Source organism: Danio rerio, chromosome 3, assembly GCF_049306965.1.
Source record: "Danio rerio strain Tuebingen ecotype United States chromosome 3, GRCz12tu, whole genome shotgun sequence".
Classification (NCBI taxonomy): Eukaryota; Metazoa; Chordata; class Actinopteri; order Cypriniformes; family Danionidae; genus Danio; species Danio rerio.
The window spans coordinates 34,982,501-34,994,446 of NC_133178.1; the positions used below are offsets into that span (position 1 = coordinate 34,982,501).

At 38.1% G+C, this 11,946-nt stretch overlaps 2 protein-coding genes across 2 annotated transcripts in view; one reads left to right on the forward strand and one right to left on the reverse strand.

Moving 5' to 3' along the window:
- Positions 1-3,199, reverse strand: part of coil (coilin p80) — a 7,569-nt gene extending 4,370 nt beyond the window's left edge. Inside the window, exons 1-2 of the mRNA NM_131512.2 lie at positions 2,833-3,199; positions 724-1,714 (exon numbers count right to left, since the gene is read on the reverse strand). Coding sequence (NP_571587.2) covers positions 724-1,714; positions 2,833-3,083 — 1,242 coding nt within the window. The 5' untranslated portion in view covers positions 3,084-3,199. The remainder of the gene's footprint in view (positions 1-723; positions 1,715-2,832) is intronic.
- A 78-nt stretch (positions 3,200-3,277) lies between these two features.
- Positions 3,278-11,214, forward strand: scpep1 (serine carboxypeptidase 1). The gene is given in 13 exon segments (NM_200192.1): positions 3,278-3,429; positions 4,935-5,074; positions 5,193-5,282; positions 5,481-5,636; positions 5,716-5,790; positions 6,026-6,098; positions 6,193-6,230; positions 7,745-7,873; positions 7,970-8,063; positions 8,152-8,265; positions 8,633-8,770; positions 10,697-10,860; positions 10,957-11,214. Coding segments are annotated over 13 exon segments (1,338 nt in total). The 5' UTR covers positions 3,278-3,365; the 3' UTR covers positions 11,020-11,214.
- The last annotated feature ends 732 nt before the right edge of the window (positions 11,215-11,946 follow it).

Below are 11,946 nucleotides of genomic sequence, written 5' to 3' on the forward strand. Positions count from 1 at the left end.
TAAAATATTATGTACTATAATCATGGCAAAGACAAAAGAAATTAGTTTTTAAAATATTCACTCATTTTGTTTTTGGCTTAGTCCCTTTATGAATCAGGGGTTGCACCACAGTGGAATGAACCACCAACTTATCCAGTATATGTTTTACGCTGAATATGCCCTTCCAGTTGCAACCCATCACAGATGTCATTACAGCTGCAATCCAGCACTGGAAAACAAACATACACGCTCATGCACACACATACACTACGGCCAATTTAGCTTATTTAATTCACAGTGCATGTCTTTGGACTTGCAGGGGGAAACCGGAGCACCCAGAGGAAACCCACGTGAACACCAAGAGAACATGCCAACTCCACACATTAATGCCAACTGATTCAGCCGGGGCTCGAACCAGCGACCTTCTTGCTGTGACACGACAGGGCTACCCACTGAGCCACACGTTATTAAAATATTAAGTTTAAAAATGTGTCGAAAAAAAGAAATGATTAAGTAATTTTTTTTTTTTTTTTTTTACAAATTTCTAATTTAACATTGACTACTAATTAAGACTCAAACCGTATATATTTTTCCACACATACAGAAAATTTGATGATTTATGTTTTATATTTCCAGATCTTTGGTGGAAAACCCTCCACTTAGAGGCTATCTTCAGCAGCTGCATGCTCTAGTTTTATTAGCGTTTTCTTATTTCTTATAACATTTCCGACATTCATCTCTCACCTGTAAAATAAAACTTTCATTGGTCAGAGAATCTTCTGGTTTCTGTCTCTCTTCATTTTCATAGCTGTAATGAAAGTTTTGTTTCCACGGCGTTCCCCTGGCTCTGCTGAAACCTCCTCTGCCACTGCCACGATTCGCCCCTCGCCCTCTGCCTCTCTCCTGCCCCTGTGCGTTCCCTCTGCCTCTGCCTGCAGCTTCACCAAACCCAGGGCTCACACCCGCAATTCTCAGCCCCAGTCCTTGCAGGTTTGGTTTTTTAATCACAAGCTCTATTTCACTCTCATCAGAGCTGGAGCTCTCTCCCTCATCCTGAGGTTTTTTAGGCACAGAAGATGAGACCGGCTGAAGTGATTTTTGAGTGGTTGAGGACGATTGACCTGCAGCTTGTGAGTTCTTGATGATAGGTGAAGATGACGACGATGATGAGCTCTCTCTCTGCTGAGGTGTCTGAAGTTTTGAAGTGCTGCTGGATGGTTTAGGTGTAATGGGAAGCGGGATGCTGCTTTTAAGTTTCTCCGTTTCATCCGAAGATGATGAATCTGTGCTTTCTTTCTGTGCAGCTACACAAGGCTTCTTGCTAGGTTTGGGTTTTGGTGGAGGAGCCTTTTTCTGAGACTCATCCTCACTGCTGTCTGAAGAGCTTGATGCTGGTTTATGATTCTTTGTGCGATTCGTTTTGTCACTGGATGCCACAGCAGAGGTGCTTTTACTTTTGGTTTTAGTAGAAAGGGCTGCAGTGCTCTTTTGGGGAGTAGCAGGTTTGGTGATGGACTCTTTCACCTCTTTTTTCTTTTTCTTCTTCTTCTTCTTTTTCTTCTTTTTTTCATCCTCGTCAGGTCCCAAACCATTCATTTGAGCATTGTCTTGCTTCTGTTTTTTACTTAGACCATCACAGGTCTGAGTCTCATCCTCTCTTCCTCTTTTCTTGCTTTTAGAGTTTTGTGCTTCAGCCTCGGTTCCATTAACCTGAACAGGACAGGAGACTTTCACTCTGTCAAAAGGACGATAAAAAAACAACAACAATAAAACAAATGCTTATTTCCTGCATGATAATAACACTTACTTTGTTTTGTTCAAATACTAATAAACTTTGTTTTGTCTTAGTTTTTCTTTTGGTGGGAATATTGTTAAAAATACATTGAAAGGGTCAAAATTATCCAAAAATCATTTGACTATTGAAAGATTACACATTTCTTTAAATATAGAAGTTATGCTTTTACATTGTAAGTTGCATTCTGAGGTGCAAGGGACAGTATCATGTATCCAATGTAATGTAATGTCAGATCTGACTGCCTATGTGTGAAATACAGTAGCATGTAAAGAAACGCATAATGTCAGATATGCCATATTGTCAGTTAAAGCACGGTTGTGTCTTTTGTCTAACAAATGAAGGAGTAATTCAGGCAAAGCCCCTAAAAACAAGTTTTATGTACTAATCCTATAATGGCAGCTTTACTTTCCACTAATAAGCACTGCCCACTAAATTATGTATTTAAGTGAGTGCTAGCTGCAGTAGTAGAGAGATTTTTCGATGAATGCCACAGCGACGATGAGTTCTTATGAAAGGTTTCTGCTTTGAAGATACCCAAAAGTCCTCCTGGTTTTCCTGGACTTTCAAAAGTCCTCTTCAAATTCAAAACACTATGAAGTAAAGATCATGTTCCATGAAGATATTTTGTAAATGTCCAACCGTAAATATTAAAATATGTAAATACAAAACTCAATTTTTGATTAGTAATAAGTATACTGTAGCTAGGAACTTTACATGTAATTTTCTGAATATGTGGATTTTTTTCTGATTCAAATTCAAATGGTTGTATCTCAGCCAAAAGTGGTTCCATCCTAACAAACCATACATTAATAAATTTCTGGTGGTGTTTAAATCTCAATTTCAAAAACTGACAATTATGACTGATTTTGTAGTCCAGAGTCACGTTTATATAGGCAGGTTTACAGCAAAAGAACATGGTTAAACTATGGTGTAGTAAGTGTAAAAAAAAACATGAATGGTTTTCTGTTACTATGCTGCCAATTATTACATTTTAGTTTTATTCATAGTAAAACAACGGCTACTATTCTTAAATGTTGATCCCCAACACAACTTCTTACCTTACACTGTCATTATCACGTACTATATAAATACTTTCAGCAGAAGGCAGGTAGCATTCCTCAATAAACAGGTCTAAAATAGTCTTGCGGCTGTAGCCAAACTTTTCCTTTATGATGCTGGAAAGATCTGCGACAACTCGGCATTTGTTCAGGTCCACCAGCAACCAACACATCCGACACTCTGGTGTTGCAGGAGGAGGATAGTCAAAATACAACCTAACCCTGGCAGTGTTGAGGCTGGAGGTGGCCATGCCTGAACACTACACTACGTTACAGTACAGTCATGAGGATGATGGAGGCGCTCAGTGTTTTAAACGACGGCTTCCGCCGGTTTCTAACACACTCTGCTGCGCTCTGTCGGTGTGGAAGGGACACCATGTGGTTTATTTCCCTGTTCGTCAGCTGACTAGAGTCATATGATGCTGTTCCGCACATCACATTGCTCGGGGTTTGGGTTTGAGTACTTATAGTCGGCGTTGGTCCATCAGACACAAGCCAATGTGGCAGCCGTTTGAGAGAGCCTGAGGTCATTAATGATGGCGCGGTCGTGGATTGGCATGTTGGTCGTGCTGCTGTTTGCTGTGAGCTTTTATGAAGGTATGAAATGTGTTCAATTTAACACTGAGGAAAGTTGTAGGGTATCTATTTATGGGTTTTTGGTTTTTATTGTTAGTCATGATGAATGGAACTGCAACATGAGAGGAGATATAGTGAAATGTTTTGTAACTTGAGAGACAAACCGAAACCGAAAGATGTTGACCGTTGTTTCATTTGTATCCAGTTAGTCGTGAGATTAACCGAAACCGAGTCGGTTGATTCTAATGAAAGACGATGAGCATAAATGATTATATTCATATAGTCAAGAACAATGGAATAATACATTTTAATCGTTTAAAACGATAAACATGTAAGTGTAAAAGTGAAAACATCAACAGACTATCTGTCTGAGTATTCTGTTTACTCCTTTACATTATTAAATATCTAAAAAGCTTACTTGACTGCAATTCTTGCAGTATTCACCTTTAAGGAACTTCTTTATTCTGTTAATACTTTTTAATTGGTTTTAATCAGGAAAATCCAAATGTAGTATCCAACTGAAAGGGAGAGGGGGGAGTAGAAACCTAATGTTAAGTTTTGAGCAATTCCATGCAAATGTCAACCTTGCCATGAAAAAAAAATGAAGTTTTCACCAAGATAGCAAAACTGAATCTGCTTTTTTGCATAAGCAAGTATTTTACTGTACTTTATACTCAAACATGTTTCTGTCAATGTTTTGAAACTATTATATTTGATTTACCAAAGTCACACAAGTGGCAATTTCACATCTATTACATCCATAACATAGAGAAGTCACATCCATAACAAAGCTTTTTCCTCATAACTGCAAAAATCTAAAATAAAACGAATCAGTTTTGTTCTGTAGCGAGATAAATCTTATCCTTTTAATTTACAGAATTTCTATAAACTATGTTGTATACGGTAACTTTTTTTCACAATCATAATACATGTTTATTTCCTCATTTGAAATCTGAAAATGTTCAGAGATTGATATTTTTCTGATCCCGTAACTCTGTGGTTAGTTGGTTTGGAAAATACAAACAAAAGTTTCAATATAATGTTAACATATAATTTCCATGTGACTTTATGTTTTAAATTTTTACTGCAAATGTCACATCCAGCCATAACGCTGGAGTTGCTCTTTTATTGTGAAACAAACTTGCATCTTGTCGTAAATATAACCATATTAGTTGGGATGGTGTTAAAAAAAGAAAAACAAACATGCATCTTAGTTCTCAATGTAGAACTTAATCATTTGAATCCACTGCTTATGCCTTTCATTATCTCTAACTAAACATTAACTATATATTTTGTACTTTTTTGCTTTTAAAGTAAACATTGCAAGAATTCTTTGTTTCTTTTTCAAACATACTGAAAAATAATATATTAAAATAGTGGCATTTAAGAGAATTAGAACCATTAAATTCTTAGTTTTCCTCCCTGCTCACTCAATCTCAAATAAAATCTTTTTTTTAATTTCCATAGTTTTCCTCAAGCTCAAAACTTAAGAATCATGTTGTTCTTACAATTAAAAAACACAACAGGTAGCTGCGTTCCAGTTCAAGCCAAAGAATCATGGGGATACGTGGATGTCCGAGATGGAGCTCACATGTTCTGGTGGCTGTACTACGCCAATAGCTCCAGTGCCAGTTATAAAGAACTACCTCTAGTCATGTGGCTGCAGGTTTGTCATAAATCATCTCTATTTTAGATCACATCTCATCAGAACATCATTGCTCTTCTCATTTCTCTCAAATGTTTTGAAGTGCATCTAAGGTCATTTATGCGTCTGTTTATTCTAGGGAGGCCCTGGGGGATCTAGCTGTGGTTTTGGAAATTTTGAGGAAATTGGACCTCTTGACAGAGACCTTAAGCTGAGAGAAACCTCTTGGGTGTGTAACGGATCTATTGTTCTCATCTGCAGTATTGATTGAGTGGTTTATTTTGGAGTATGGTTTATTTATGGGATTTTTCATTGTTTGTTTCTGTATAACTTCATAAAGAAGCCTCATATGCAGCACAATTTCAAGAAACCTTATTTTGGAATCCCTAAATAATTTATTCTGCTGAAAATACTTGTGTCTGTGCAGGTGCGTGCCGCCAGTGTGCTATTTGTGGATAACCCAGTGGGCACCGGATACAGTTACACAGACACTGAAGATGCCCTCACCAAGGACGTTGCGATGGTGGCATCAGACATGATGGTCCTCCTCAATAAATTTTTCTCTCTAAAGACAGAATTTCAAGTGAGCTAAATTAAAATGCACAACTGAATGAACCCAATGTACTCTTCGTGTACGTCATGAGATCTTTTCTTCCCAACAGAGTATTCCCTTCTACATATTCTCAGAGTCTTACGGAGGCAAAATGGCAGCTGCTATTTCCCTCGAGCTCACAAAGGTAATGAAATGTTTGTTCAATTCTGTAGCAACTTGCACAACATGTCCATAAAACTGTTTTTGAGACACGTGCTTTGCTGATTTCATCTAAATCAGGAAGAGTCTGAGTCAGAATTGTCCGTACTTCCTAAAACATCCATTGCATAAGTCTAGACTACTTTCTGTTCGCTGCTAATTTGCAGATTACTTCAAACTCTTTATAATCTGAACTGAATATTAATGTCCTCACTCTTCAGGCAATTCAGGCTGGTTCAATCAAATGCAACTTTGCTGGAGTGGCGTTGGGAGACTCCTGGATCTCTCCTATAGGTCTGCTTTTTTTTTAACTGATCATTATGCACATTCATCATGTATATGCTTTACTCACATGACAGCAAGTATTTCTTCTTTATTTTTATGGCAGATTCGGTCATGACCTGGGGTGCTTATCTTTACAGCACAGTGAGTAATTCAGCAGAACACCTTTGTCTGCTCATAACAGATTAAGCATGATTGCATTAGCACGATCAAAACAGTAACAATCTAGTATTTAACTTTGCTTGCAGTTATTTAACGGAGTATCTTATGTTAAGCCTGATTTAATTATAATAAAGAGACACTAAAAGCAGGTTTAGTATGACATTTTATTGCAGCTCAAAATAATGCTATTTTATTTTAATATTATTTAGTTCAGTATTTTTAAAGCTAAATTTCAACATCACATGGTCCTTTATAAATGATTCTAAAATCATGATTTGATGCTCAAGATTTTTTTTTTAAACAGCTGTGCTTGGGGGGTGCAATATTTACTATCTAAGATTATAATGTAATTGCTGTTTTGACTATGCAAGCTGACATTGTCATAATGTTATAAAATAAAAAAAAACACGTAAAAATCATTAAGTTTTATCTTTATTGGCTCATTAGAATACAAATTAGTGTCCTATAAGCCAAAACATGAAATAAAACTAAATCTTTTTGTTTATTATTATTATTTTGCACTGGATAATAGTCAAATATTCATTCATTCATTTTCGCTTGGCTTAGTCCCTTATTTATTAGGAGTCACCACAATGCAATGAACTACCAATTATTCCCTTATATGTTTTATGCAGCAGATGCTCTTCCAGCTGCAACCCAGTACTGGGAATCACCCGTGCACTAAGGCCAATTTAGATCATCCCATTCTCACACACACACAGACACGCACTCATACACTACGGACAATTTTTAGCTTCCCCAATTCCCCTGTACTGCATGTTTTCAGACTGTGGGGGAAAGATAACCCAAAGGAAACCCACGCGAATGCGGGGAGAACATGCAAAATTCACACAGAAATGCCAACTTGCCCAGCTGAGACTCGAACCAGTCACCTTCTTCCTGTGAGGTGACCGGTGAGGGTGCTAACCATTGTGCCACCATTCCTCTCTAATGTAGTCAATTAATACTACGCAATCAAGACATTTTCAAAATGCATTTGAGTGAAGTTGCATATCTGATGTTGATTTTATACAACATAGTTACATATGAGTTACATTTTAGATGTTTTTTTAGCTTTATTGCCACTGAAAAAAGTAATAAACCTAAGCAGAAATTTGAAATTGCAGTGTCTCACTTCTGAATGAATCCTTTTTGAATTGATTGAGATAAAATATTGTCCATATATATAGGACACCCTTACTTGTACTGCTTAACATTTTTCAAGTTATCTTGATGCTTTGTCTTTGAATAGAACGTTCAAAAACTGCATTTTTTATTTTAAATGAGATATTTTGTTACATTTATAAATGCCTTTTCACTTTTAGTAAGTTGAAAGCATTCTTGCAGAATAAAACCTTATTTTCATACTGATTCAAGTGTATATTGAATTTAGTATGTGTGATTTATATTGATTAAGTTCAACCTTGTCTCACAGACATTTGACTGCTATTAGAGTGTTTAATGCTGCTGGCGTTTGTCTGTTATATGTGTTCTAGTCTCTATTGGACGATACTGGACTAAATGAGGTGTATACAGCAGCAAAGGCAGTGATGGAAGCAGTGCAACAGGGCGACTATTTGAAAGCCACTGACCTTTGGTCCATGACAGAAAATGTGGTGGAACAAGTAAGACAAACATGCTTTACAGGCTCTCCTGTACTCTTAAAAAAGGTCTTCAGTTATAGAAATCTCATGCAAGTTATTTAACATGTTTTGTAACAGAACACAAATGGTGTAAACTTCTACAACATCCTCACACAAAACTCTGATGAGATGGTGAAGAGCAGTGCAGATCAAGCTGCAGATGGATTCCTCCGTAAGAAGCTCAACACGCACACTGTCAGTCAAACTGCTCATGTACATAAAAAAAAATGTTTTGGCTATGTTTCGTTTTTTTTTTACAGTCGCACTGAAGCGACGCCACATTCGCCCTTTGCACCGTCAGTCCCTCTCAGAATTGATGAACGGGCCAATCAGGCAAAAGCTTGGTGTTATTCCAAAGAACGTCACATGGGGAGGTGATGACCCTTTTTATGATTTACAAAGGTGTTTCTGTGTTCACAATGTTGTTATTCTTAAAGGGATAGTTCAGCCAAAAATGGCATTTTACTCTCCCTCAAATGGTTATAAACCTTTATGGGTGTCTGTCTTCTGTTGAACAAAATAGGATCCTTTAAAGAAAGCAACCATTGACCTCTTTTATGGGAAAAACAAATACTATGGAAGTACTTTGTGTCATACAATGGTGACAGATTTTCAGCTTTCTTCAAAATATCTTCCTTTGTGTTCAACTGAAGAAACTCAAACCGGTTTAGAACAAGTGAGTAAATGAGTACATTTTTGGGTGAACTATCCCTTTTAAGAACTGTTCTCCGGTTTCTTCAGGACAAGCTGAGGACGTGTTTGTCAGCATGGCAGGAGATTTCATGAAGCCTGTGGTGGACGTTGTGGATCAGCTTCTGGCAGCAGGGGTCAATGTTACAGTCTACAATGGCCAGCTGGATCTCATCGTGGACACGATGGGTGAGGATGTCAACCATTAGCAAACATCTCAAAATGTCAACTCCTGAACAACAGAACTTGCTACATTTTAAACCCCACTTTTGATAGTAAATCTGCAGGTCCATGTCCGCTACAAGTGATCAAAATGAGCTTCCTTCACTTAGTGTCAGATCACACCTTTATAAAGGTGATGTTCATGGAGCTCCGTCATAGAGTGGCGTTAGGAGTAGAGTCACTGATCTTCCACATCCAGTGGAGCCATTGAGGTGGATCAGGCATTTGATTTGAATGCCTCCTGTGGATGTGTTCTGGGCATATCCCACCTGGAGGAGGCCCAGGGTGAAGATTCATTCCAGTGCAGTTCTTTTTATGCCCTTCATTTGCCATCCCTCTATCTCATTCCCTCAGATGTAGGTCATTGTTTACATTACATAAGTGTCCACTTTTGGCTAAAAATCGGAATTGGTTTAAATGGGATGCCCTAAACCAGGGGTCTCAAACTCAATTCCTGGAGGGTTGCAGCTCTACAGATTTTAGCTCCAACCACCTCCAATTCACCTTAATTAGTTGTATCAGTTGCATTTGATTAGGGTTGGAGCAAAACTGCAGAGCTCCAGCCCTCCAGGAATCGAGTTCAAGACCCCTGCCTTTAAACCCTAGAGCACTTAGGAATAACACTGTTGTGACGTCACAATCGCATCGCATACTGGGAGATCTAGGTGCTGGAATGAACAAATGAAGCCAACTCGTCAAGATCGTCGAGGGTATTTCCATATAATCTTCCCTTCTCACTTGACGAAGTGCAAAACACTTTAAAATGGTAGTGGGGATTCCCCTGAGAAAAATAAGGGAAGTTTTACGAGAGCGTGTCTAAAAATGGAGTGGAACATAGCTTATGTGTGCATCTCGATCAGCACCCTGGTTCAGTAGTCGGTGCACTGATCAGGCCATCAGCCATTTTAAGTGCTGTCTCATTCACGAAATTCTTTCAGTGCATTCTTTCATCACTGGAAAAGTCCAATAATGCATCATGAAAAACATTGCCTAATACGCACTATGCGCCCTGAATGGAAATTCGAAAGTTCAAAATGTGAATCACATGACTCAAATCATCAACCATAATTTTTAGTTTATCTAAAATAATCCGTTAATAACTAATTTTAAACGTGAATGAACATGGTTCGATAGGTTTGGAAAAATCTAATAAACCTTTATATTTGTTTAATGGGTGAAATGTTGCTGGTACATGAACCAATCAAATTATTAAGCAGTGATATACTTTCAAAAACTTGATCAAATTAATATATGAAAATTATTAGTTCTGCTGTTGTTTAATAACTCCAGTTTTGATTATGCACAATGAGGACGTTTTGATGTCACACTCCGTGTGTCTCAATGTGTAGTGAAATAAGCTCATCACTGTCCTTACCAGTGCCCAAAAATTCATGCACATGACCTACTGATGAACAACCTCAGCACCTTCTTGTCTCTTGGCTTGTCTGGGAACAATAAATGGCCCCAGAACTTTTTGATAGTCGCACCTAGCATCCGTACAAGATTTTTTTGACCCTCAAAAAATAAGACTTTAGGATATGTCCAGTCCTTATTTTAGGTCTGTATCAAAACTCTAGGGTTGTGTTTCAGTTGTAGACAGAACAAAATGCAGACTCTAGAAAATAAAGTTATTTAAAGACATTTCCTTCCTGACTGAGTCTTTTGGATCATTACACCCTGTCTATAAAATCTTACTGCACTTGGACATACATGACAACTCACTGTACGACGTCAGTTGTGATTAGTGGCATGCGACAGTTGAGCACTTGTGATCCGTTCACCCTGGTTTAGTGTCAGCCGTTTTGTTGTGCAGGAAGACTGTTGTGATGGGGTGTTGTCCAGATAGTGTTTCTGCAATGCAGTGGCAATTGATTTGTGCTTATTTGTGAGCAGGTCAGGAGATGTGGGTGAAAAAGCTGAAATGGGACGGACTCCAAAACTTCAACAAGCTGAAATGGACGGCACTGGAGGACCCGCAAGAACAGAGCCAGACTGGAGCTTTCTATAAGACCTACAAGAACTTTGCTTTCTACTGGATCCTTAAAGCAGGACACATGGTATGCTTTGCCAAAGTCAGAATATCATGTTTAGTTTTCCTCTATTCAATATTAGTCTTGATGAGTATACAACTATTTCTGTCTATTCCATCACAGATCCCATCTGACCAGGGGCCAATGGCTTTACGGATGTTGAAGATGGTGACTCAGCAGGAGTGATGGATCTTGTTCAGATACAAACCTAAAATGGCTCGTTAACCACTTTTAGACAATCAACACTCAACAATTTTACCAAAATCTGACACTTGTTTTTTTTTTTTTTTTATATTGATTGCAAGCTCAAATGCCAGTGTCTTGTAAAATTTGTAAAACTGAATGCGTGCAAGCAATAAAGTCGTACTTTTTTATACACAATTGAAATGATGCCTGAAATGTATGCTAAGAAAGAAATTAGCTTAAAAGATATCTGTAAAGAAGAAAGTAAACTGGGAGGATCTGAAAGCTTGATTTCGCAAAGCTGCACGGATGAGGGAATATCATGAACAGAGTAGACTGAGGTTAAAATAAGTTTACAATTTTCATGATGTTCACATGGGTGGCGCAGTGGGTAGCACTGTCACCTCACAGCAACAAGGTCACAATTTTGAGTCTCGGCTGGCTCAGTTGGCATTTTGGTGTGGAGTTTGCATGTTCTACCCGTGTTCATGTGGGTTTCCTCCTGGTCCTCCGGTTTCCCACACAAGTCCAAAGACATGCAGTACAGGTTACTTGGGTAAGCTAAATTGTCTGTAGTGTATGTGTGTGAATGAGAGTGTATGGGTGTTACCCAGTGATGGGTTGCAGCAGGAAGGTCATCCGCTGCCTAAAACATATGCTGGATAAGTTGGAGTTTTTTCTGCTGTGGTGACCGTGGATTAATAAAGAGACTAAGGCAAAAAGAAAAATGAATAATGTTCACATGCTTTTTATGATTAAATTGTTAAATCATGCACCTAAAAATTAGAGTGTATGTGTGATTAAAAACAAAAGACCACTTTGGTCCTATTTAACCAGTAAATGGTATTTCACACAGCTGCTCCTTCATGCTTAAGCACTCAAAATAAACAACTTCAGTCATTCATGAAATACTGCATACAGTTTCACCAT